At 45.0% G+C, this 25,517-nt stretch overlaps 1 protein-coding gene across 1 annotated transcript in view; it reads right to left on the minus strand.

Moving 5' to 3' along the window:
* Positions 1-916: 916 nt before the first annotated feature.
* The window catches only part of LOC127925441 (ryanodine receptor 2-like), a gene marked incomplete at its 3' end in the record, with an annotated part of 31,676 nt that continues 7,075 nt past the window's right edge, over positions 917-25,517 (minus strand). Inside the window, exons 5-7 of the mRNA XM_052510312.1 lie at positions 11,421-11,507; positions 2,896-3,122; positions 917-1,141 (exon numbers count right to left, since the gene is read on the minus strand). Coding sequence (XP_052366272.1) covers positions 917-1,141; positions 2,896-3,122; positions 11,421-11,507 — 539 coding nt within the window. The remainder of the gene's footprint in view (positions 1,142-2,895; positions 3,123-11,420; positions 11,508-25,517) is intronic.

Raw genomic sequence — 25,517 nt, forward strand, 5'->3', positions numbered from 1 at the left:
GCAATTAGCATGAGGTTGAACTAACGTAGGCTAATGTCATTAGCATGAGGTTGAACTAACGTAGGCTAATGCGATTAGCATGAGGTTGAACTAACATAGGCTAATGCGATTAGCATGAGGTTGAACTAATGTAGGCTAATGTGATTAGCATGAGGTTGAACTAACGTAGGCTAATGTGATTAGCATGAGGTTGAACTAACGTAGGCTAATGCGATTAGCATGAGGTTGAACTAACGTGGGCTAATGCGATTAGCATGAGGTTGAACTAACATAGGCTAATGCGATTAGCATGAGGTTGAACTAACGTAGGCTAATGCCATCAGCATGAGGTTGAACTAACGTAGGCTAATGCCATCAGCATTACAGTGAAATAATACCATGCTATTGTTTAAGGAGAGTGCACAGTTATGAACCTGAAAATGTATTAATAAACCAATTAGGCACATTTGGGCAGTCTTGATACAGAATTTTGAACAGAAATACAATGGTTCATTGGATCAGTCTAAAACTTTGCACATACACTGCTGCCATCTAGTGGCCAACATCTAAATTGCATCTGGGCTGGAAAAATACATTGTGGCCTTTCTCTTGCATTTCAGAGATGATGGTACAAAAACAAACCAAAGGTTGTTTTTTTCTTTGTATGATCTTTGACCAGATCTAATGTGTTATATTCTCCTACATTCATTTCACATTTCAAACGGTACCAAGAATATGCTCATCCTTCAGGTCCTGAGCTACAGGCAGTTAGATTTGGGTATGTCATTTTAGGCAAAAACTGAAAAACTAGCGACATTCCGGTTCCTGGCCCACCTCTCTAACCTGTGGGCTAGCTACCTGAGGTGGCTAGCTACTATGAGCAGGTCGTAGCTAGCTACCTGAGGTGGATGTCTATGAGCAGGTCGTAGCTAGCTACCTGAGGTGGATGTCTATGAGCAGGTCGTAGTATCCAGTCCTGAGGAGACCAGGCATGTACTTGTTCTCTATGGCGTAGAGCAGCTGTGCCTCGTCGGCGTGGGAGCAGAGGGCGTGGGCCACACGGTTGTTCCCCAGAGCGCACACAGCAGAGTACAACCTCAGAGTATGGTAGTGGAACTTCAACAGATCCTTCTGCTCAGTCAACTCCAGGATATCAACTGACCTGGGGAGGAGGAGGAGGAGGAGGAGGAGGAGGAGGAGAGAGGAGGAAGAGGAGGAGAGGGGGAGGAGGACAAGGAGGGGAAGAAAGATGACAAGGGGGAGGAGGAAGAGGAGGAAGATGACAAGGGGGAAGAGGAGGAAGAGGAGGAAAAGGAGGAGGAAGATGAGGAGGAGGAGGAAGAGTAGGGGGAGGAGGATGACAAGGGGGAGGTGGAGGAGGAAGAGAAGAAGGAGGAGGAGGAAGAGGGGGAGAGATGGAGGAGGGGGAGAGGTAGAGGAGGAGGAGGGGGAGAGGTAGAGGTGGAGGAGAGGTAGAGGAGAAGGAGGGGGAGGAGGAGAGAGGTAGAGGAAGAGGGGGAGGGGGAGAGGTAGAGGAGGAGGAGGAGAGGTAGAGGTGGAGGAGGAGAGGTAGATGAGGAGGAGGGGGAGGAGGAGGAGGGGGAGGAGGAAAGAGGTAGAGGAGGAGGAGGGGGAGCGGTAGAGGAGGAGGGGGAGAGGTAGAGGAGGAGGAGGCAGGGGAGAGGTAGAGGAGGGGGAGAGGGGGAGGCGGGGGGAGGTAGAGGAGGAGGAGGAAGAGGGGGTCGGTAGAGGAGGAGGGGGACACAGAAGGTTAATAAACTGACAAACAGCTTAGTGAGGAACTTCCTAATTGCAACAACATTTGATTGCTTCTCATACATTACATTCTGCTATCGTTCCCCTTTTCTGCTATCGTTCACCTTCTCTGCTATCGTTCACCTTCTCTGCTATCGTTCCCCTTTTCTGCTATCGTTCCCCTTTTCTGCTATCGTTCACCTTTTCTGCTATCGTTCCCCTTTTCTGCTATCGTTCACCTTTTCTGCTATCGTTCACCTTTTCTGCTATCGTTCACCTTTTCTGCTATCGTTCACCTTCTCTGCTATCGTTCACCTTTTCTGCTATCGTTCACCTTCTCTGCTATCGTTCACCTTCTCTGCTATCGTTCACCTTCTCTGCTATCACTCACATTTTCTGCTATCGTTCACCTTTTCTGCTATCGTTCACCTTTTCTGCTATCGTTCTCATTCTCTGCTATCGTTCACCTTCTCTGCTATCGTTCACCTTCTCTGCTATCGTTCACCTTCTCTGCTATCGTTCACCTTTTCTGCTATCGTTCCCCTTTTCTGCTATCGTTCACCTTTTCTGCTATCGTTCACCTTTCTGCTATCGTTCACCTTCTCTGCTATCGTTCACCTTCTCTGCTATCGTTCACCTTCTCTGCTATCGTTCACCTTTTCTGCTATCGCTCACATTTTCTGCTATCGTTCGCCTTTTCTGCTATCGTTCGCCTTTTCTGCTATCGTTCACCTTTTCTGCTATCGTTCACCTTTTCTGCTATCGTTCTCATTCTCTGCTATCGTTCACCTTTTCTGATATCGTTCACCTTTTCTGCTATCGTTCACCTTTTCTGCTATCGTTCACCTTTTCTGCTATCGTTCACCTTTTCTGCTATCGTTCACCTTCTCTGCTATCGTTCACCTTCTCTGCTATCGTTCACCTTTTCTGCTATCGTTCACCTTTTCTGCTATCGTTCACCTTCTCTGCTATCGTTCACCTTCTCTGCTATCGTTCACCTTTTCTGCTATCGTTCCCCTTTTCTGCAATCGTTAACCGCTGCACTAATTTCTACTAAGAAATGTAAAAATCTATAGGTCGTTAAATTTTTGACAGATATTGTTGTACTATATTTAAAGCCCTCCCTCACTCCTGACGAGTGGGACAGGGCAGGGTCATCACCTGTTCTCCTCAGGTATATGCAGGGACATGAACTGGAGCGGTTCAGAGCAGGTGACCAGCCAGCCATGGCGGTCGTTGACCCGGGATACGTCCACCTTGAGGAAGTGGTTGGGTACCCTGCTCCACAGCACCGGGGTCAGGAACTGGACATGCAGCCTGGGAGGACACTGGGGACAGGAGTTCCTCCTCTCACTCTTAAACAGTCCAGCTGACAGGGGCATGACGTTCTAGTAACATAGAAACAGACAGGTTTAGGGTGAGGTTCTGGGAGGGGACAGGAGTTCCTCCTCTCACTCTTAAACAGTCCAGCTGACAGGGGCATGACGTTCTAGTAACATAGAAACAGACAGGTTTAGGGTTAGGTTCTGGGAGGGGACAGGACAGGGGCATGACGTTCTAGTAACATAGAAACAGACAGGTTTAGGGTTAGGTTCTGGGAGGGGACAGGACAGGGGCATGACGTTCTAGTAACATAGAAACAGACAGGTTTAGGGTTAGGTTCTGGGAGGGGACAGGACAGGGGCATGACGTTCTAGTAACATAGAAACAGACAGGTTTAGGGTGAGGTTCTGGGAGGACACTGGGGACAGGACAGGGGCATGACGTTCTAGTAACATAGAAACAGACAGGTTTAGGGTGAGGTTCTGGGAGGACACTGGGGACAGGACAGGGGCATGACGTTCTGATGGAGAAAGAAATGGAGGGTTGTGGGTAAGGGACATAATTCACTTCATCACTCTTTCAAAGGTCAAACTACGGCTTTACATAACTGTACCTCCTACATAACGGTACCTCCTACATAACTGTATCTCCTACATAACTGTACCTCCTACATAACTGTACCTCCTACATAACTGTACCTCCTACATAACTGTACCTCCTACATAACTGTACCTCCTACATAACTGTACCTCCTACATAACTGTACCTCCTTCATAACTGTACCTCCTACATAACTGTACCTCCTACATAACTGTACCTCCTACATTACTGTAACTCCTACATAACGGTACCTCCTACATAACTGTACCTCCTACATAACTGTACCTCCTACATAACGGTACCTCCTACATAACTGTACCTCCTACATAACTGTGCCTCCTACATAACTGTACCTCCTACATAACGGTACCTCCTACATAACTGTACCTCCTACATAACTGTACCTAATACATAACTGTACCTCCTACATAACGGTACCTCCTACATAACTGTACCTCCTACATAACGGTACCTCCTACATAACTGTATCTCCTACATAACTGTACCTCCTACATAACTGTACCTCCTACATAACTGTACCTCCTACATAACTGTACCTCCTACATAACTGTACCTCCTACATAACTGTACCTCCTACATAACTGTACCTCCTACATAACTGTACCTCCTACATAACTGTACCTCCTACATAACTGTACCTCCTACATAACTGTACCTCCTACATAACTGTACCTCCTACATAACTGTACCTCCTACATAACTGTACCTGCTACATAACTGTACCTCCTACATAACTGTACCTCCTACATAACTGTGGTGATCTATTTTTTTGTGTGACATTTAAAAAAAAAAATCAAACATATAAATAAATACTTGGATTGAAACAAACATCAACAACAACAACAACAACAACAACAGTCCTGGATATACTGTAGAGGTCAGAGTCCTGGAGCTACTGTAGAGGTCAGAGTCCTGGAGCTACTGTAGAGGTCAGAGTCCTGGATCTACTGTAGAGGTCAGAGTCCTGGAGCTGCTGTAGAGGTCAGAGTCCTGAGCTACTGTAGAGGACAGAGTCCTGGAGCTACTGTAGAGGACAGAGTCCTGGATCTGCTGTAGAGGTCAGAGTCCTGGAGCTACTGTAGAGGACAGAGTCCTGGAGCTACTGTAGAGGACAGAGTCCTGGAGCTACTGTAGAGGACAGAGTCCTGGAGCTGCTGTAGAGGTCAGAGTCCTGAGCTACTGTAGAGGACAGAGTCCTGGAGCTACTGTAGAGGACAGAGTCCTGGAGCTACTGTAGAGGACAGAGTCCTGAGCTACTGTAGAGGACAGAGTCCTGGAGCTGCTGTAGAGGACAGAGTCCTGGAGCTACTGTAGAGGTCAGAGTCCTGGAGCTACTGTAGAGGTCAGAGTCCTGGAGCTACTGTAGAGGTCAGAGTCCTGGAGCTACTGTAGAGGTCAGAGTCCTGGAGCTACTGTAGAGGACAGAGTCCTGGAGCTACTGTAGAGGACAGAGTCCTGGAGCTACTGTAGAGGACAGAGTCCTGGAGCTACTGTAGAGGTCAGAGTCCTGGAGCTACTGTAGAGGTCAGAGTCCTGGAGCTACTGTAGAGGTCAGAGTCCTGGAGCTACTGTAGAGGTCAGAGTCCTGGAGCTACTGTAGAGGTCAGAGTCCTGGAGCTACTGTAGAGGTCAGAGTCCTGGATCTACTGTAGAGGTCAGAGTCCTGGAGCTACTGTAGAGGTCAGAGTCCTGGAGCTACTGTAGAGGTCAGAGTCCTGGAGCTACTGTAGAGGTCAGAGTCCTGGAGCTACTGTAGAGGACAGAGTCCTGGAGCTACTGTAGAGGACAGAGTCCTGGAGCTACTGTAGAGGACAGAGTCCTGGAGCTACTGTAGAGGTCAGAGTCCTGGAGCTACTGTAGAGGTCAGAGTCCTGGAGCTACTGTAGAGGTCAGAGTCCTGGAGCTACTGTAGAGGTCAGAGTCCTGGAGCTACTGTAGAGGTCAGAGTCCTGGAGCTACTGTAGAAATCAGAGTCCTGGATCTACTGTAGAGGTCAGAGTCCTGGAACTACTGTAGAGGTCAGAGTCCTGGAGCTGCTGTAGAGGTCAGAGTCCTGGAGCTACTGTAGAGGTCAGAGTCCTGGAGCTACTGTAGAGGTCAGAGTCCTGGAGCTACTGTAGAGATCAGAGTCCTGGAGCTACAGAGACAGAGAGCTTTGACAGGGTGACGTTCCCTTAGGGTTTTAAGAAGAACCTGATCTGATGCAGAGACGTGAAGTACACAGAGGTCTCATCAGTGGTGCACCGACCAAAGAAAGCCATTCAGAGGCCTACAGAGAGAGACAAATCTCATAACCTTCCACAGCCAGTGGAGAGAGACAGCTCCACGTTGACTTTTCCCAGGCAGCCCGTATCTGAGCCCTATTTGTGGCCGCCCGCTCTCCATCCTGTCAGTACAGAGCCATATAGTATGTCCTGTTCCTCCCTCCCTCCCTCCATCCTGTCAGTACAGAGCCATATAATATGTCCTGTTCCTCCCTCCCTCCATCCTGTCAGTACAGAGCCATATAGTATGTCCTGTTCCTCCCTCCCTCCATCCTGTCAGTACAGAGCCATATAGTATGTCCTGTTCCTCCCTCTCTCCATCCTGTCAGTACAGAGCCATATAGTATGTCCTGTTCCTCCCTCTCTCCATCCTGTCAGTACAGAGCCATATAGTATGTCCTGTTCCTCCCTCCCTCCATCCTGTCAGTACAGAGCCATATAGTATGTCCTGTTCCTCCCTCTCTCCATCCTGTCAGTACAGAGCCATATAGTATGTCCTGTTCCTCCCTCCCTCCATCCTGTCAGTACAGAGCCATATAGTATGTCCTGTTCCTCCCTCCTCCATCCTGTCAGTACAGAGCCATATAGTATGTCCTGTTCCTCCCTCCCCTCCATCCTGTCAGTACAGAGCCATATAGTATGTCCTGTTCCTCCCTCCCCTCCATCCTGTCAGTACAGAGCCATATAGTATGTCCTGTTCCTCCCTCCCTCCCTCCATCCTGTCAGTACAGAGCCATATAGTATGTCCTGTTCCTCCCTACAGAGCCCCTCTCTCCATCCTGTCAGTACAGAGCCATATAGTATGTCCTGTTCCTCCCTCCCTCCCTCCATCCTGTCAGTACAGAGCCATATAGTATGTCCTGTTCCTCCCTCCCTCCATCCTGTCAGTACAGAGCCATATAGTATGTCCTGTTCCTCCCTCCCTCCATCCTGTCAGTACAGAGCCATATAGTATGTCCTGTTCCTCCCTCCCTCCATCCTGTCAGTACAGAGCCATATAGTATGTCCTGTTCCACCCCCTCCCTCCATCCTGTCAGTACAGAGCCATATAGTATGTCCTGTTCCTCCCTCCCTCCATCCTGTCAGTACAGAGCCATATAGTATGTCCTGTTCCTCCCTCCCTCCATCCTGTCAGTACAGAGCCATATAGTATGTCCTGTTCCTCCCTCCCTCCATCCTGTCAGTACAGAGCCATATAGTATGTCCTGTTCCACCCTCCCTCCATCCTGTCAGTACAGAGCCATATAGTATGTCCTGTTCCTCCCTCCTCCATCCTGTCAGTACAGAGCCATATAGTATGTCCTGTTCCACCCTCCCTCCATCCTGTCAGTACAGAGCCATATAGTATGTCCTGTTCCTCCCTCCCTCCATCCTGTCAGTACAGAGCCATATAGTATGTCCTGTTTCCTCCCTCCCTCCATCCTGTCAGTACAGAGCCATATAGTATGTCCTGTTCCTCCTCCCTCCATCCTGTCAGTACAGAGCCATATAGTATGTCCTGTTCCTCCCTCATCCCTCCATCCTGTCAGTACAGAGCCATATAGTATGTCCTGTTCCTCCCTCCCTCCATCCTGTCAGTACAGAGCCATATAGTATGTCCTGTTCCTCCCTCCCTCTCTCCATCCTGTCAGTACAGAGCCATATAGTATGTCCTGTTCCTCCCTCCCTCCATCCTGTCAGTACAGAGCCATATAGTATGTCCTGTTCCTCCTCCCTCTCTCCATCCTGTCAGTACAGAGCCATATAGTATGTCCTGTTCCTCCCTCCCTCCATCCTGTCAGTACAGAGCCATATAGTATGTCCTGTTCCTCCCTCCCTCCATCCTGTCAGTACAGAGCCATATAGTATGTCCTGTTCCTCCCTCCCTCCATCCTGTCAGTACAGAGCCATATAGTATGTCCTGTTCAGTACAGAGCCATATAGTATGTCCCTCCCTCCCTCCATCCTGTCAGTACAGAGCCATATAGTATGTCCTGTTCCTCCCTCCCTCCATCCTGTCAGTACAGAGCCATATAGTATGTCCTGTTCCTCCCTCCCTCCATCCTGTCAGTACAGAGCCATATAGTATGTCCTGTTCCTCCCTCCCTCCATCCTGTCAGTACAGAGCCATATAGTATGTCCTGTTCCTCAGTACCCTCCCTCCATCCTGTCAGTACAGAGCCATATAGTATGTCCTGTTCCTCCCTCCCTCCATCCTGTCAGTACAGAGCCATATAGTATGTCCTGTTCCTCCCTCCCTCCATCCTGTCAGTACAGAGCCATATAGTATGTCCTGTTCCACCCTCCCTCCATCCTGTCAGTACAGAGCCATATAGTATGTCCTGTTCCAGAGCCATATAGTATGTCCTCCTCCCTCCATCCTGTCAGTACAGAGCCATATAGTATGTCCTGTTCCACCCTCCCTCTCTCCATCCTGTCAGTACAGAGCCATATAGTATGTCCTGTTCCTCCCTCCCTCCATCCTGTCAGTACAGAGCCATATAGTATGTCCTGTTCCTCCCTCTCTCCATCCTGTCAGTACAGAGCCATATAGTATGTCCTGTTCCACCCTCCCTCCATCCTGTCAGTACAGAGCCATATAGTATGTCCTGTTCCTCCCTCTCTCCATCCTGTCAGTACAGAGCCATATAGTATGTCCTGTTCCACCCTCCCTCTCCATCCTGTCAGTACAGAGCCATATAGTATGTCCTGTTCCACCCTCCCTCCATCCTGTCAGTACAGAGCCATATAGTATGTCCTGTTCCTCCCTCCCTCCATCCTGTCAGTACAGAGCCATATAGTATGTCCTGTTCCTCCTCTCTCCATCCTGTCAGTACAGAGCCATATAGTATGTCCTGTTCCTCCTCCCTCCCTCCATCCTGTCAGTACAGAGCCATATAGTATGTCCTGTTCCTCCCTCCCTCCATCCTGTCAGTACAGAGCCATATAGTATGTCCTGTTCCTCCCCCTCCCTCCATCCTGTCAGTACAGAGCCATATAGTATGTCCTGTTCCTCCCTCCCTCCATCCTGTCAGTACAGAGCCATATAGTATGTCCTGTTCCTCCCTCCCTCCATCCTGTCAGTACAGAGCCATATAGTATGTCCTGTTCCTCCCTCCCTCCATCCTGTCAGTACAGAGCCATATAGTATGTCCTGTTCCTCCCTCCCTCCATCCTGTCAGTACAGAGCCATATAGTATGTCCTGTTCCTCCCTCCCTCCATCCTGTCAGTACAGAGCCATATAGTATGTCCTGTTCCTCCCTCCCTCCATCCTGTCAGTACAGAGCCATATAGTATGTCCTGTTCCTCCCTCCCTCCATCCTGTCAGTACAGAGCCATATAGTATGTCCTGTTCCTCCCTCCCTCCATCCTGTCAGTACAGAGCCATATAGTATGTCCTGTTCCTCCCTCCTCCATCCTGTCAGTACAGAGCCTGTTCCTATAGTCCATCCTGTACAGAGCCTATAGTATGTCCCTCCTCCTCCATCCTGTCAGTACAGAGCCATATAGTATGTCCTGTTCCTCCCTCCCTCCATCCTGTCAGTACAGAGCCATATAGTATGTCCTGTTCCTCCCTCCCTCCATCCTGTCAGTACAGAGCCATATAGTATGTCCTGTTCCTCCCTCCCTCCATCCTGTCAGTACAGAGCCATATAGTATGTCCTGTTCCTCCCTCTCTCCATCCTGTCAGTACAGAGCCATATAGTATGTCCTGTTCCTCCCTCCCTCCATCCTGTCAGTACAGAGCCATAGAGCCATATAGTATGTCCTGTTCCTCCCTCCCTCCATCCTGTCAGTACAGAGCCATATAGTATGTCCTGTTCCTCCCTCCCTCCATCCTGTCAGTACAGAGCCATATAGTATGTCCTGTTCCTCCCTCCCTCCATCCTGTCAGTACAGAGCCATATAGTATGTCCTGTTCCTCCCTCCCTCCATCCTGTCAGTACAGAGCCATATAGTATGTCCTGTTCCTCCCTCCCTCCATCCTGTCAGTACAGAGCCATATAGTATGTCCTGTTCCTCCCTCCTCCATCCTGTCAGTACAGAGCCATATAGTATGTCCTGTTCCTCCCTCCCTCCATCCTGTCAGTACAGAGCCATATAGTATGTCCTGTTCCACCCTCTCTCCATCCTGTCAGTACAGAGCCATATAGTATGTCCTGTTCCTCCCTCTCTCCATCCTGTCAGTACAGACAGAGTCAGTACAGAGCCATATAGTATGTCCTGTTCCTCCCTCCCTCTCTCCATCCTGTCAGTACAGAGCCATATAGTATGTCCTGTTCCACCCTCCCTCTCTCCATCCTGTCAGTACAGAGCCATATAGTATGTCCTGTTCCTCCCTCCCTCCATCCTGTCAGTACAGAGCCATATAGTATGTCCTGTTCCTCCCTCCCTCCATCCTGTCAGTACAGAGCCATATAGTATGTCCTGTTCCTCCCTCCCTCCATCCTGTCAGTACAGAGCCATATAGTATGTCCTGTTCCTCCCTCCCTCCATCCTGTCAGTACAGAGCCATATAGTATGTCCTGTTCCACCCTCCCTCCATCCTGTCAGTACAGAGCCATATAGTATGTCCTGTTCCTCCCTCCCTCCATCCTGTCAGTACAGAGCCATATAGTATGTCCTGTTCCTCCCTCTCTCCATCCTGTCAGTACAGAGCCATATAGTATGTCCTGTTCCTCCTCTCTCCATCCTGTCAGTACAGAGCCATATAGTATGTCCTGTCCTCCTCCCTCTCTCCATCCTGTCAGTACAGAGCCATATAGTATGTCCATCCTGTACAGAGCCTGTTCCTCCCTCCCTCCATCCTGTCAGTACAGAGCCATATAGTATGTCCTGTTCCTCCCTCTCTCCATCCTGTCAGTACAGAGCCATATAGTATGTCCTGTTCCTCCCTCCCTCCATCCTGTCAGTACAGAGCCATATAGTATGTCCTGTTCCTCCCTCCCTCCATCCTGTCAGTACAGAGCCATATAGTATGTCCTGTTCCTCCCTCCCTCCATCCTGTCAGTACAGAGCCATATAGTATGTCCTGTTTCCTCCCTCCCTCCATCCTGTCAGTACAGAGCCATATAGTATGTCCTGTTCCTCCTCCCTCCCTCCATCCTGTCAGTACAGAGCCATATAGTATGTCCTGTTCCTCCCTCCCTCCATCCTGTCAGTACAGAGCCATATAGTATGTCCTGTTCCTCCCTCCCTCCATCCTGTCAGTACAGAGCCATATAGTATGTCCTGTTCCTCCCTCCCTCCATCCTGTCAGTACAGAGCCATATAGTATGTCCTGTTCCTCCCTCTCTCCATCCTGTCAGTACAGAGCCATATAGTATGTCCTGTTCCTCCCTCCCTCCATCCTGTCAGTACAGAGCCATATAGCATGTCCTGTTCCTCCCTCCCTCCATCCTGTCAGTACAGAGCCATATAGTATGTCCTGTTCCTCCCTCCCTCCATCCTGTCAGTACAGAGCCATATAGTATGTCCTGTTCCTCCCTCCCGCTCACCTTAATACGTCCTAGTTCAAACTGAAAGATGCTGGGGCTGGTGGCCTGAGCGAACACAGCAGGGAACAGCTTGGTACTGGGCTCCACCTGCAGAGAGAGAACGCAGAGACAGCAGCTATTAAAACACAGAGACACAGCTATTAAAACACAGAGACACAGCTATTAAAACACAGAGACACAGCTATTAAAACACAGAGACACAGCTATTAAAACACAGAGACACAGCTATTAAAACACAGAGACACAGCTATTAAAACACAGAGACACAGCTATTAAAACACAGAGACACAGCTATTAAAACACAGAGACACAGCTATTAAAACACAGAGACACAGCTATTAAAACACAGGGACAAACCACACCCTATTCCCTATGTAGTACACTACTGTTGACCAGAGCCCTATTCCCTATATAGAACACTACTGTTGACCAGAGCCCTATTCCCTATATAGTACACTACTGTTGACCAGAGCCCTATTCCCTATATAGAACACTACTGTTGACCAGAGCCCTATTCCCTATATAGTACACTACTGTTGACCAGAGCCCTATTCCCTATATAGTGCACTACTTTAGACCAGAGCCCTATTCCCTATATAGAACACTACTGTTGACCAGAGCCCTATTCCCTATATAGAACACTACTGTTGACCAGAGCCCTATCCCCTATATAGAACACTACTGTTGACCAGAGCCCTATTCCCTATATAGAACACTACTGTTGACCAGAGCCCTATTCCCTATATAGAACACTACTGTTGACCAGAGCCCTATTCCCTATATAGAACACTACTGTTGACCAGAGCCCTATTCCCTATATAGAACACTACTGTTGACCAGAGCCCTATTCCCTATATAGAACACTACTGTTGACCAGAGCCCTATTCCCTATATAGAACACTACTGTTGACCAGAGCCCTATTCCCTATATAGTACACTACTGTTGACCAGAGCCCTATTCCCTATATAGAACACTACTGTTGACCAGAGCCCTATTCCCTATATAGAACACTACTGTTGACCAGAGCCCTATTCCCTATATAGAACACTACTGTTGACCAGAGCCCTATTCCCTATATAGAACACTACTGTTGACCAGAGCCCTATTCCCTATATAGAACACTACTGTTGACCAGAGCCCTATTCCCTATATAGAACACTACTGTTGACCAGAGCCCTATTCCCTATATAGAACACTACTGTTGACCAGAGCCCTATTCCCTATATAGAACAGTACTGTTAACCAGAGCCCTATTCCCTATATAGAACACTACTGTTGACCAGAGCCCTATTCCCTATATAGAACACTACTGTTGACCAGAGTCCTATTCCCTATATAGAACACTACTGTTGACCAGAGCCCTCTATTCCCTATATAGAACACTACTGTTGACCAGAGCCCTATTCCCTATATAGAACACTACTATAGACCAGAGCCCTATTCCCTATATAGAACACTACTGTTGACCAGAGCCCTATTCCCTATATATAACACTACTGTTGACCAGAGCCCTATTCCCTATATAGAACACTACTGTTGACCAGAGCCCTATTCCCTATATAGAACACTACTGTTGACCAGAGCCCTATTCCCTATATAGAACACTACTGTTGACCAGAGCCCTATTCCTATATAGAACACTACTGTTGACCAGAGCCCTATTCCCTATATAGAACACTACTGTTGACCAGAGCCCTATTCCCTATATAGAACACTACTGTTGACCAGAGCCCTATTCCCTATATAGAACACTACTGTTGACCAGAGCCCTATTCCCTATATGGAACACTACTGTTGACCAGAGCCCTATTCCCTATATAGAACACTACTGTTGACCAGAGCCCTATTCCCTATATAGAACACTACTGTTGACCAGAGCCCTATTCCCTATATAGAACACTACTGTTGACCAGAGCCCTATTCCCTATATAGAACACTACTGTTGACCAGAGCCCTATTCCCTATATAGAACACTACTGTTAACCAGAGCCCTATTCCCTATATAGAACACTACTGTTGACCAGAGCCCTATTCCCTATATAGAACACTACTGTTGACCAGAGCCCTATTCCCTATATAGAACACTACTGTTAACCAGAGCCCTATTCCCTATATAGAACACTACTGTTGACCAGAGCCCTATTCCCTATATAGAACACTACTGTTGACCAGAGCCCTATTCCCTATATAGAACACTACTGTTGACCAGAGCCCTATTCCATATATAGAACACTACTGTTGACCAGAGCCCTATTCCCTATATAGAACACTACTGTTGACCAGAGCCCCATTCCCTATATATAACACTACTGTTGACCAGAGCCCTATTCCCTATATAGAACACTACTGTTGACCAGAGCCCTATTCCCTATATAGAACACTACTGTTGACCAGAGCCCTATTCCCTATATAGAACACTACTTTAGACCAGAGCCCTATTCCCTATATAGAACACTACTGTTGACCAGAGCCCTATTCCCTATATAGAACACTACTGTTGACCAGAGCCCTATTCCCTATATAGAACACTACTGTTGACCAGAGGTCTATTCCCTATATAGAACACTACTGTTGACCAGAGCCCTATTCCCTATATAGAACACTACTGTTGACCAGAGCCCTATTCCCTATATAGAACACTACTTTAGACCAGAGCCCTATTCCCTATATAGAACACTACTGTTGACCAGAGCCCTATTCCCTATATAGAACACTACTGTTGACCAGAGCCCTATTCCCTATATAGTACACTACTGTTGACCAGAGCCCTATTCCCTATATAGAACACTACTGTTGACCAGAGCCCTATTCCCTATATAGAACACTACTGTTGACCAGAGCCCTATTCCCTATATAGAACACTACTGTTGACCAGAGCCCTATTCCCTATATAGAACACTACTGTTGACCAGAGCCCTATTCCCTATATAGAACACTACTGTTGACCAGAGCACTATTCCCTATATAGAACACTACTGTTGACCAGAGCCCTATTCCCTATATAGAACACTACTGTTGACCAGAGCCCTATTCCCTATATAGAACACTACTGTTGACCAGAGCCCTATTCCTATATAGAACACTACTGTTGACCAGAGCCCCATTCCCTATATATAACACTACTGTTGACCAGAGCCCTATTCCCTATATAGAACACTACTGTTGACCAGAGCTCTATTCCCTATATAGAACACTACTGTTGACCAGAGCCCTATTCCCTATATAGAACACTACTGTTGACCAGAGCCCTATTCCCTATATAGAACACTACTTTAGACCAGAGCCCTATTCCCTATATAGAACACTACTGTTGACCAGAGCCCTATTCCCTATATAGAACACTACTGTTGACCAGAGCCCTATTCCCTATATAGTACACTACTGTTGACCAGAGCCCTATTCCCTATATAGAACACTACTGTTGACCAGAGCCCTATTCCCTATATAGAACACTACTGTTGACCAGAGCCCTATTCCCTATATAGAACACTACTGTTGACCAGAGCCCTATTCCCTATATAGAACACTACTGTTGACCAGAGCCTTATTCCCTATATAGAACACTACTGTTGACCAGAGCCCTATTCCCTATATAGAACACTACTGTTGACCAGAGCCCTATTCCCTATATAGAACACTACTGTTGACCAGAGCCCTATTCCCTATATAGAACACTACTGTTGACCAGAGCCCTATTCCCTATATAGAACACTACTGTTGACCAGAGCCCTATTCCCTATATAGAACACTACTGTTGACCAGAGCCCTATTCCCTATATAGAACACTACTGTTGACCAGAGCTCTATTCCCTATATAGAACACTACTGTTGACCAGAGCCCTATTCCCTATATAGAACACTACTGTTGACCAGAGCCCTATTCCCTATATAGAACACTACTTTAGACCAGAGCCCTATTCCCTATATAGAACACTACTTTAGACCAGAGCCCTATTCCCTATATAGAACACTACTGTTGACCAGAGCCCTATTCCCTATATAGAACACTACTGTTGACCAGAGCCCTATTCCCTATATAGAACACTACTGTTGACCAGAGCTCTATTCCCTATATAGAACACTACTGTTGACCAGAGCCCTATTCCCTATATAGAACACTACTGTTGACCAGAGCCCTATTCCCTATATAGAACACTACTTTAGACCAGAGCCCTATTCCCTATATAGAACACTACTGTTGAACAGAGCCCTATTCCCTATATAGAACACTACTGTTGACCAGAGCCCTATTCCCTATATAGAACACTACTGTTGACCAGAGCCCTATTCCCTATATAGAACACTACTGTTGACCAGAGCCCTATTCCCTATATAGAACACTACTGTTAACCAGAGCCCTATTCCCTATATAGAACACTACTGTTGACCAGAGCCCTATTCCCTATATAGAACACTACTGTTGACCAGAGCCCCATTCCCTATATATAACACTACTGTTGACCAGAGCCCTATTCCCTATATAGAACCCTACTGTTGACCAGAGCTCTATTCCCTATATAGAACACTACTGTTGACCAGAGCCCTATTCCCTATATAGAACACTACTGTTGACCAGAGCCCTATTCCCTATATAGAACACTACTTTAGACCAGAGCCCTATTCCCTATATAGAACACTACTGTTGACCAGAGCCCTATTCCCTATATAGAACACTACTGTTGACCAGAGCCCTATTCCCTATATAGAACACTACTGTTGACCAGAGGTCTATTCCCTATATAGAACACTACTGTTGACCAGAGCCCTATTCCCTATATAGAATACTACTGTTGACTATTCCCTATATAGAACACTACTGTTGACCAGAGCCCTATTCCCTATATAGAACACTACTGTTGACTATTCCCTATATAGAACACTACTGTTGACCAGAGCCCTATTCCTATATAGTACACTACTGTTGACCAGAGCCTTATTCCCTATATAGAACACTACTGTTGACCAGAGCCCTATTCCCTATATAGAATACTACTGTTGACTATTCCCTATATAGAACACTACTGTTGACCAGAGCCCTATTCCTATATAGTACACTACTGTTGACCAGAGCCTTATTCCCTATATAGAACACTACTGTTGACCAGAGCCTTATTCCCTATATAGAACACTACTGTTGACCAGAGCCCTATTCCCTATATAGAACACTACTGTTGACCAGAGCCCTATTCCCTATATAGAACACTACTGTTGACCAGAGCCCTATTCCCTATATAGAACACTACTGTTGACCAGAGCCCCATTCCCTATATATAACACTACTGTTGACCAGAGCCCTATTCCCTATATAGAACACTACTGTTGACCAGAGCTCTATTCCCTATATAGAACACTACTGTTGACCAGAGCCCTATTCCCTATATAGAACACTACTGTTGACCAGAGCCCTATTCCCTATATAGAACACTACTTTAGACCAGAGCCCTATTCCCTATATAGAACACTACTGTTGACCAGAGCCCTATTCCCTATATAGTACACTACTGTTGACCAGAGCCCTATTCCCTATATAGTACACTACTGTTGACCAGAGCCCTATTCCCTATATAGAACACTACTGTTGACCAGAGCCCTATTCCCTATATAGAACACTACTGTTGACCAGAGCCCTATTCCCTATATAGAACACTACTGTTGACCAGAGCCCTATTCCCTATATATAACACTACTGTTGACCAGAGCCCTATTCCCTATATAGAACACTACTGTTGACCAGAGCCCTATTCCCTATATAGAACACTACTGTTGACCAGAGCCCTATTCCCTATATAGAACACTACTGTTAACCAGAGCCCTATTCCCTATATAGAACACTACTGTTGACCAGAGCCCTATTCCCTATATAGAACACTACTGTTGACCAGAGCCCTATTCCCTATATAGAACACTACTGTTGACCAGAGCCCTATTCCCTATATAGAACACTACTGTTGACCAGAGCTCTATTCCCTATATAGAACACTACTGTTGACCAGAGCCCTATTCCCTATATAGAACACTACTGTTGACCAGAGCCCTATTCCCTATATAGAACACTACTTTAGACCAGAGCCCTATTCCCTATATAGAACACTACTTTAGACCAGAGCCCTATTCCCTATATAGAACACTACTGTTGACCAGAGCCCTATTCCCTATATAGAACACTACTGTTGACCAGAGCCCTATTCCCTATATAGAACACTACTGTTGACCAGAGCTCTATTCCCTATATAGAACACTACTGTTGACCAGAGCCCTATTCCCTATATAGAACACTACTGTTGACCAGAGCCCTATTCCCTATATAGAACACTACTTTAGACCAGAGCCCTATTCCCTATATAGAACACTACTGTTGAACAGAGCCCTATTCCCTATATAGAACACTACTGTTGACCAGAGCCCTATTCCCTATATAGAACACTACTGTTGACCAGAGCCCTATTCCCTATATAGAACACTACTGTTGACCAGAGCCCTATTCCCTATATAGAACACTACTGTTAACCAGAGCCCTATTCCCTATATAGAACACTACTGTTGACCAGAGCCCTATTCCCTATATAGAACACTACTGTTGACCAGAGCCCTATTCCCTATATAGAACACTACTGTTGACCAGAGCCCTATTCCCTATATAGAACACTACTGTTGACCAGAGCCCTATTCCCTATATAGAACACTACTGTTGACCAGAGCCCTATTCCCTATATAGAACACTACTGTTGACCAGAGCCCTATTCCCTATACAGAACACTACTGTTGACCAGAGCCCTATTCCCTATACAGAACACTACTGTTGACCAGAGCCCTATTCCCTATATAGAACACTACTGTTGACCAGAGCCCTATTCCCTATATAGAACACTACTGTTGACCAAAGCCCTATTCCCTATATAGAACACTACTATTGACCAGAGCCCTATTCCCTATATAGAACACTACTTTTGACCAGAGCCCTATTCCCTATAAAGAACACTACTTTTGACCAGAGCCCTATTCCCTATATAGAACAGTACTGTTGACCAGAGCCCCATTCCCTATATAGAACACTACTATTGACCAGAGCCCTATTCCCTATATAGAACACTACTGTTGACCAGAGCCCTATTCCCTATATAGAACACTACTGTTGACCAGAGCCCTATTCCCTATATAGAACACTACTATTGACCAGAGCCCTATTCCCTATATAGAACACTACTTTTGACCAGAGCCCTATTCCCTATAAAGAACACTACTTTTGACCAGAGCCCTATTCCCTATTCAGAACACTACTGTTGACCAGAGCCCTATTCCCTATATAGAACACTACTGTTGACCAGAGCCCTATTCCCTATATAGAACACTACTGTTGACCAGAGCCCTATTCCCTATATAGAACACTACTGTTGACCAGAGCCCTATTCCCTATATAGAACACTACTGTTGACCAGAGCCCTATTCCCTATAAAGAACACTACTTTTGACCAGAGCCCTATTCCCTATAAAGAACACTACTTTTGACCAGAGCCCTATCCCCTATATAGAACACTACTGTTGACCAGAGCCCTATTCCCTATATAGAACACTACTTTTGACCAGAGCCCTATTCCCTATATAGAACACTACTGTTGACCAGAGCCCTATTCCCTATATAGAACACTACTGTTGACCAGAGCCCTATTCCCTATAAAGATCACTACTTTTGACCAGAGCCCTATTCCCTATAAAGAACACTACTGTTGACCAGAGCCCAATGTCAGAATAATAGTAGAGAGAACAATTTATTTCAGATTTGATTTCTTTCATCACATTCCCAGTGGGTCAGAAGTATACATACACTCAATTAGTATTTGGTGGCATTGCCCTTAAATTGTTTAACTTTGGTCAAATGTTTCGGGTAGCCTTCCACAAGCTTCCTACAATAGGGACATTTTGGCCCATTCCTCCTGACAGAGCTGGTGGAACTGAGTCAGGTTTGTCGGCCACCTTGCTCAGACACGCTTTTTCAGTTCTGCCCACAAATATTCTATAGGATTGAGGTCAGGGCTTTGTGATGGCCACTCCAATACAGTGACTCTGTTGTCCTTAATAAGCTATTTTCCCACAACTTTGGAAGTAAGCTTTAACTTCCTGACTGATGTCTTGAGATGTTGCTTCAATATATCCACATAATTTTCCTACCTCATGCAGCCATCTATTTTGTGAAGTGCACCAGTCCCTCTTGCATTAAAGCACCCCCACAACATGATGTCGATATAGTCAACTCATTTTACTGGGGATATAGATACTTTTGTACCTGCATCTTCACAAGGTCCTTTTTCTGTTGTTCAGGGATTGATTTGCACTTTTCGCAACAAGTTTGTAGGATGGCAATTTGCATATACTCCAGAATCTTATGAATGTTATGAAGAGTCATCAGATGAATTGCAATTAATTGCAAAGTCCCTCTTTGCCATGCAAATGAACTGAATCTCCCAAAAACATTTCCACTGCATTTTAGGCCTGCCACAAAAGGACCAGCTGACATCATGTCAGTGATTCTCTCGTTAACACAGGTGTGAGGGTTGACGAGGACAAGGCTGGAGATCACTCTGTCAAGCTGATTGAGTTCGAATAACAGACTGGAAGCTACAAAAGGAGGGTGGTGCTTGGAATCATTGTTCTTCCTCTGTCAACCATGGGTACCTGCAAGGAAACACGTGCCATCATCATTGCTTTGCACAGAAAAGGGCTTCACAGGCAAGGATATTGCTACCAGTAAGATTGCACCTAAATCAACCATTTATCAGATCACCAAGAACTTAAAGGAGAGTGGTTCAATTGTTGTGAAGGCTTCGGGGCGCCCAAGAAAGCCCCAGGACCGTCTCCTAAAGTTGATTCAGTTGCGGGATCGGGGCACCACCAGGACAGAGCTTGCTCAGGAATGGCAGGAGGCAGGTGTGAGTGCATCTGCATGCACAGTGAGGCAAATACTTTTGGAGATGGCCTGGTGTCAAGAAGGACAGCAAAGAAGCCACTTCTCTCCAGGAAAAACACCAGGGACCGACTGATATTCTGTAAAAGGTACAGGGATTGGACTGCTGAGGACTGGGGTAAAGTCATTTTCTCTGATGAATCTCCTTTCTGATTGTTTGGGGCATCCGGAAAAAGCTTGTCCGGAGAAGACAAGGTGAGCGCTACCATCAGTCCTGTGTCATGCCGACAGTAAAGCATCCTGAGACCATTCATGTGTGGGGTTGCTTCTCAGCCAAGGAAGTGGGCTCACTCACAATTTTGCCTCAGAACACAGCCATGAATAAAGAATGGTACCAACACATCCTCCGAGAGCAACTTCTCCCAACCATCCAGGAACAGTTTGGTGACGAACAATGCCTTTTCCAGCATGATGGAGCACCTTGCCATAAGGCAATAGTGATAACTAAGTGGCTCGAGGAACAAAACATCAATATTTTGGGTCCATGGACAGGAAACTCCCCAGACCTTAATCCCATTGAGAACTTGTGGTCAATCCTCAAGAGGCAGGTGGACAAACAAAACCCACAAATTCTGACAAACTCCAAACATTGATTATGCAAGAATGGGCTGCCATCAGTCAGGATGTGGCCCAGAAGTTAATTGACAGCATGCCAGAGCAGAGTTCAGAGGTCTTGATAAAGAAGGGTCAACACTGCAAATATTGACTCTTTGCATCAACTTCATGTAATTGTCAATAAAAGCCTTTGACACTTATGAAATGCTTGTAATTATACTTCAGTATCCATAGTAACATCTGACAAAAATATCTAAAGACACTGAAGCAGAAAACTTTCTGGAAATTATATTTGTGTCATTCTCAAAACATTTGGCTACGACTGTACATGGTCAACATTGTCAACAAGGAGTGTCTGCTAAATGACTCACTGACTGTAAGTGACTCTGGATCAGACCGTCTGCTAAATGACTCACTGACTGTAAGTGACTCTGGATCAGAGCGTCTGCTAAATGACTCACTGACTGTAAGTGACTCTGAATCAGAGCGTCTGCTAAATGACTCACTGACTGTAAGTGACTCTGAATCAGACCGTCTGCTAAATGACTCACTGACTGTAAGTGACTCTGGATCAGAGCGTCTGCTAAATGACTCACTGACTGTAAGTGACTCTGGATCAGACCGTCTGCTAAATGACTCACTGACTGTAAGTGACTCTGGATCAGAGCGTCTGCTAAATGACTCACTGACTGTAAGTGACTCTGAATCAGACCGTCTGCTAAATGACTCACTGACTGTAAGTGACTCTGAATCAGACCGTCTGCTAAATGACTCACTGACTGTAAGTGACTCTGGATCAGAGCGTCTGCTAAATGACTCACTGACTGTAAGTGACTCTGGATCAGAGCGTCTGCTAAATGACTCACTGACTGTAAGTGACTCTGGATCAGAGCGTCTGCTAAATGACTCACTGACTGTAAGTGACTCTGCAATCAGAGGTCTGATGACCAATGGACTCACTGCTGTGTCTGACCTGGACCAGTAGGTGCTAAAGCTCACTTGTAAGTGACTCAGTGAAGGTTAGCAGTCACTGAACTGTGTCCTGGATCAGACATCCAATGACTCCAGACCGTTGTTGTTCCGGCCCCTGACTCAGGATCAGAGCTCTCTCCAGCTCACTGACCTGTAAGTGACTCTGATGCTATAGACAGAGACAGAGACAGCTAAATGACTCACACTTGATACTATAGATCAGAGACAGAGACAGCTAAATTACTCACTGACTGTAAGTGACTCTAGATCAGAGACAGCAGTTACTCACTGACTGTGAGTGCTCTAGACAGAGTCTGCTAAATGACTCACTGACTGATGCTATAGATCAGACCGACTGCTAAATGACTCACTGATGCTATAGACTCTGGATCAGAGACAGCTAAGTTACTCACTGACTGCTAGTGACAGAGACAGAGACAGTAGTTACTACACTTGATGACTATAGACAGAGACAGCAGTTACTACGCTTGATGCTATGGACAGAGCAGAGACAGCAGTTACTACACTGACTGTATAGTGACTCAGAGACAGCAGTTACTACGCTAAATGCTATCATGAAAGAGACAGAGACAGCAGTTACTATGCATGATGCTACCAGACAGAGTCTCCACCAGGTAGCAGTTGCTGAGCTCCTTGCTTGGACAGAGAAGGACAGCAGTTACTACGCTTGATGCTATGTCCACAGAGACATCCAGTTACTAGCTTGATGCTATAGACAGAGACAGCAGTTACTACGCTTGATGCTAGACAGAGACAGAGACAGTAGTTACTACGCTTGATGCTATAGACAGAGACAGAGACAGCAGTTACTACGCTTGATGCTATAGACAGAGACAGAGACAGTAGTTACTACGCTTGATGCTATAGACAGAGACAGACAGTTACTACACTTGATGCTATAGACAGAGACAGAGACAGCAGGATATTTAGTATCAGTTCTGATTGCTAACACAGAGACAGTGTGTGTGTGTGTGTGTGACGTGCGTGCGTGATGTCCTCAGCTAGACAGAGACAGAGACAGATAGTTACTACGCTTGACTTTGCTATAGTCTCCCAGGGACAGAGACAGTGCGGACCTTTTGGAGGTCAGAGAAGGACATGTAGTTACTGGTGGATGCTCAGAGGTCACAGAGACAGACACTGCTGGGTTACTGACCTGGGAAGATGCTCATAGAGTAGTAGACAGAGAGAGACCATGGACATATAGGGTTATATTTGCTATAAAGGGATATAAGTTATATAGGGTTATAAAGGGTTATATTGAGGTGCAATTGTAAATGAGAGACAGTGTCAACTTACTACCTGGTTAAATGCTGAAATTAAAAAGAAAAAAAGAAATGTTATTTAAATTTTTTGATGCTATAGACCAGACAGAGACATTAGCTACATACACTTATTTTATAGACAGAGACAGAGACAGTAGTTACTGCCTGTTCAGGATGCTATAGACAGAGACAGAGATAGGGGTTTACTACCTTGATTTATAGACAGAGACAGTAGTTACGCTACGCAGGGTTATATAAGGTTAGACAGAGATATAGTTATAATGCTTGATGTTATAACAGAGATAGTAGGGTTATAAATGGTTATATAAGGTTACATAAGGTTAGACAGAGACAGTAGGGTTATACAGGGTTATAAAGGGTTATAAAGGGTTATATAATGTTACAGGGTTAGAAAGTAGTTATAAAGGGTTATATGTTATAAAGGTTATATAATGTTACATAGGGTTATAAAGGGTTATAAAGGGCTATATAGGGTTAGACAGAGATATAAGGTTACATAAGGTTATGGTTATATAGGGTTATACAGGGTTATAAAGGGTTATATAATGTTACATAGGGCTATAGAAGGGACAGAGAATGTTACTACGGTTATGTTATATAAGACAGTTATACAGCAGTTACTAAAGGGTTGATGTTATAAAGGGTTATATAAGTTACTAGGGTTGATGCTATAGACAGTTATAAAGGGTTATATAAGGTTGATGCTATAGACAGGGATATAGGGTTATACAGGGTTATAAATGTTATAAAGAGATATAAGTTACTAGGGTTGATGTTATAGAAGGGACAGTAGTTATAAAGGGTTATATGTTATAAAGAGACAGGGTAGTTATAAGGTTATATTGCTATAGAAGGGTTATATAAGTTATAACGGGTTATATAAGGTTACATAGGGTTATAAAGGGTTATATAGGGTTATAAAGGGTTATAGACAGGACAGAGATAGGGTTATATAGGGTTGATGCTATAACAGAGACAGAGTTATAAAGGGTTATAAAGGGTTGCTATAGACATAGGCAGTAAAGGGTTATAAAGGGTTATATGTTATAGACAGAGACATATAGGGTTATATAAGGTACTACGGTTATGGTTAGACAGAGACATGATTATAAAGGGTTATATAGGGTTATAAAGGGATAGGGGTTATAAAGGGTTATGTTATAGACAGTTAGAAAGGGTTATATAGTTATAAAGGGTTATATAGGATTAGACAGGGTTATACAGGGTGCTATAGAGGTTATTTAGGTTGTTTAGTAATAAAGGGTTACGGGGTTAAATTAGATTGTATGGGGTTATATTAGATAAAAATAGTTATATTAGGTTATGGGGTTCAAAATAGGGTTATAAAGGGTTACATAAGATGCCGGGTTAATAGGGTTATAAAGGGTTACATAGGGTTATGTGAGGATATATTGAGTATACAGGGTTATATGTTATATGAGTTCTAGGGTTATAAAGGGTTATATAAGGTTATGTGTGACATAGGGTTATGTGAGGTTATATTGTGTCCTCAGGTTATATAAGGTTATACCCCCAGTTATCTGGGTTATAAAGGGTTATATTACTTTGCCCTTCATAGGGTCTCCCAGGGTATAACGGTTATATAGAGTTATAAAGGGTTATTAGGGTTATAAAGGCTATAAACGGTTATGGTGGGTTATTCAGAGGTTACCCAGGTTAACCGGGTTATAAACTGCTGGGCTACTGACCTGGGAAGATGGTTATATTAGTTATACTGGGTTATATTAGTTATAAATGGCTATATAAGGTTATAAAGGGTTATATTAGGTTATAAAGGGTTATATTAGGTTATGTGAGGTTATATTGAGTTATAAAGGGTTATATAAGGTTATATAGGGTTATATAAGGTTATAAAGGGTTGTATAAGGTTATATAGGGTTATATAAGGTTATAAAGGGTTATATAAGGTTATAAAGGGTTACATAGGGTTATAAAGGGTTATATAAGGTTATAAAGGGTTATATAAGGTTATAAAGGGTTATATAGGGTTATATAGGGTTATATAAGTTTATAAAGGGTTATATAGGGTTATAAATGGTTATATTAGGGTTATAAAGGGTTATATAAGGTTATATAGGGTTATATAAGGGTTATAAAGGGTTATATAGGGTTATAAAGGGTTATATAGGGTTATAAAGGGTTATATAAGGTTATAAAGGGTTATATATGTGAGGTTATATTGAGTTATAAAGGGTTATATAAGGTTATAAAGGGTTATAAAGGTTATATAGGGTTATATAGGGTTATAAAGGGTTATATAAGGTTATAAAGGGTTATAGGGT

The sequence above is a fragment of the Oncorhynchus keta genome, unplaced genomic scaffold (genome assembly GCF_023373465.1).
Source record: "Oncorhynchus keta strain PuntledgeMale-10-30-2019 unplaced genomic scaffold, Oket_V2 Un_contig_5577_pilon_pilon, whole genome shotgun sequence".
In the NCBI taxonomy this organism is placed as follows: Eukaryota; Metazoa; Chordata; class Actinopteri; order Salmoniformes; family Salmonidae; genus Oncorhynchus; species Oncorhynchus keta.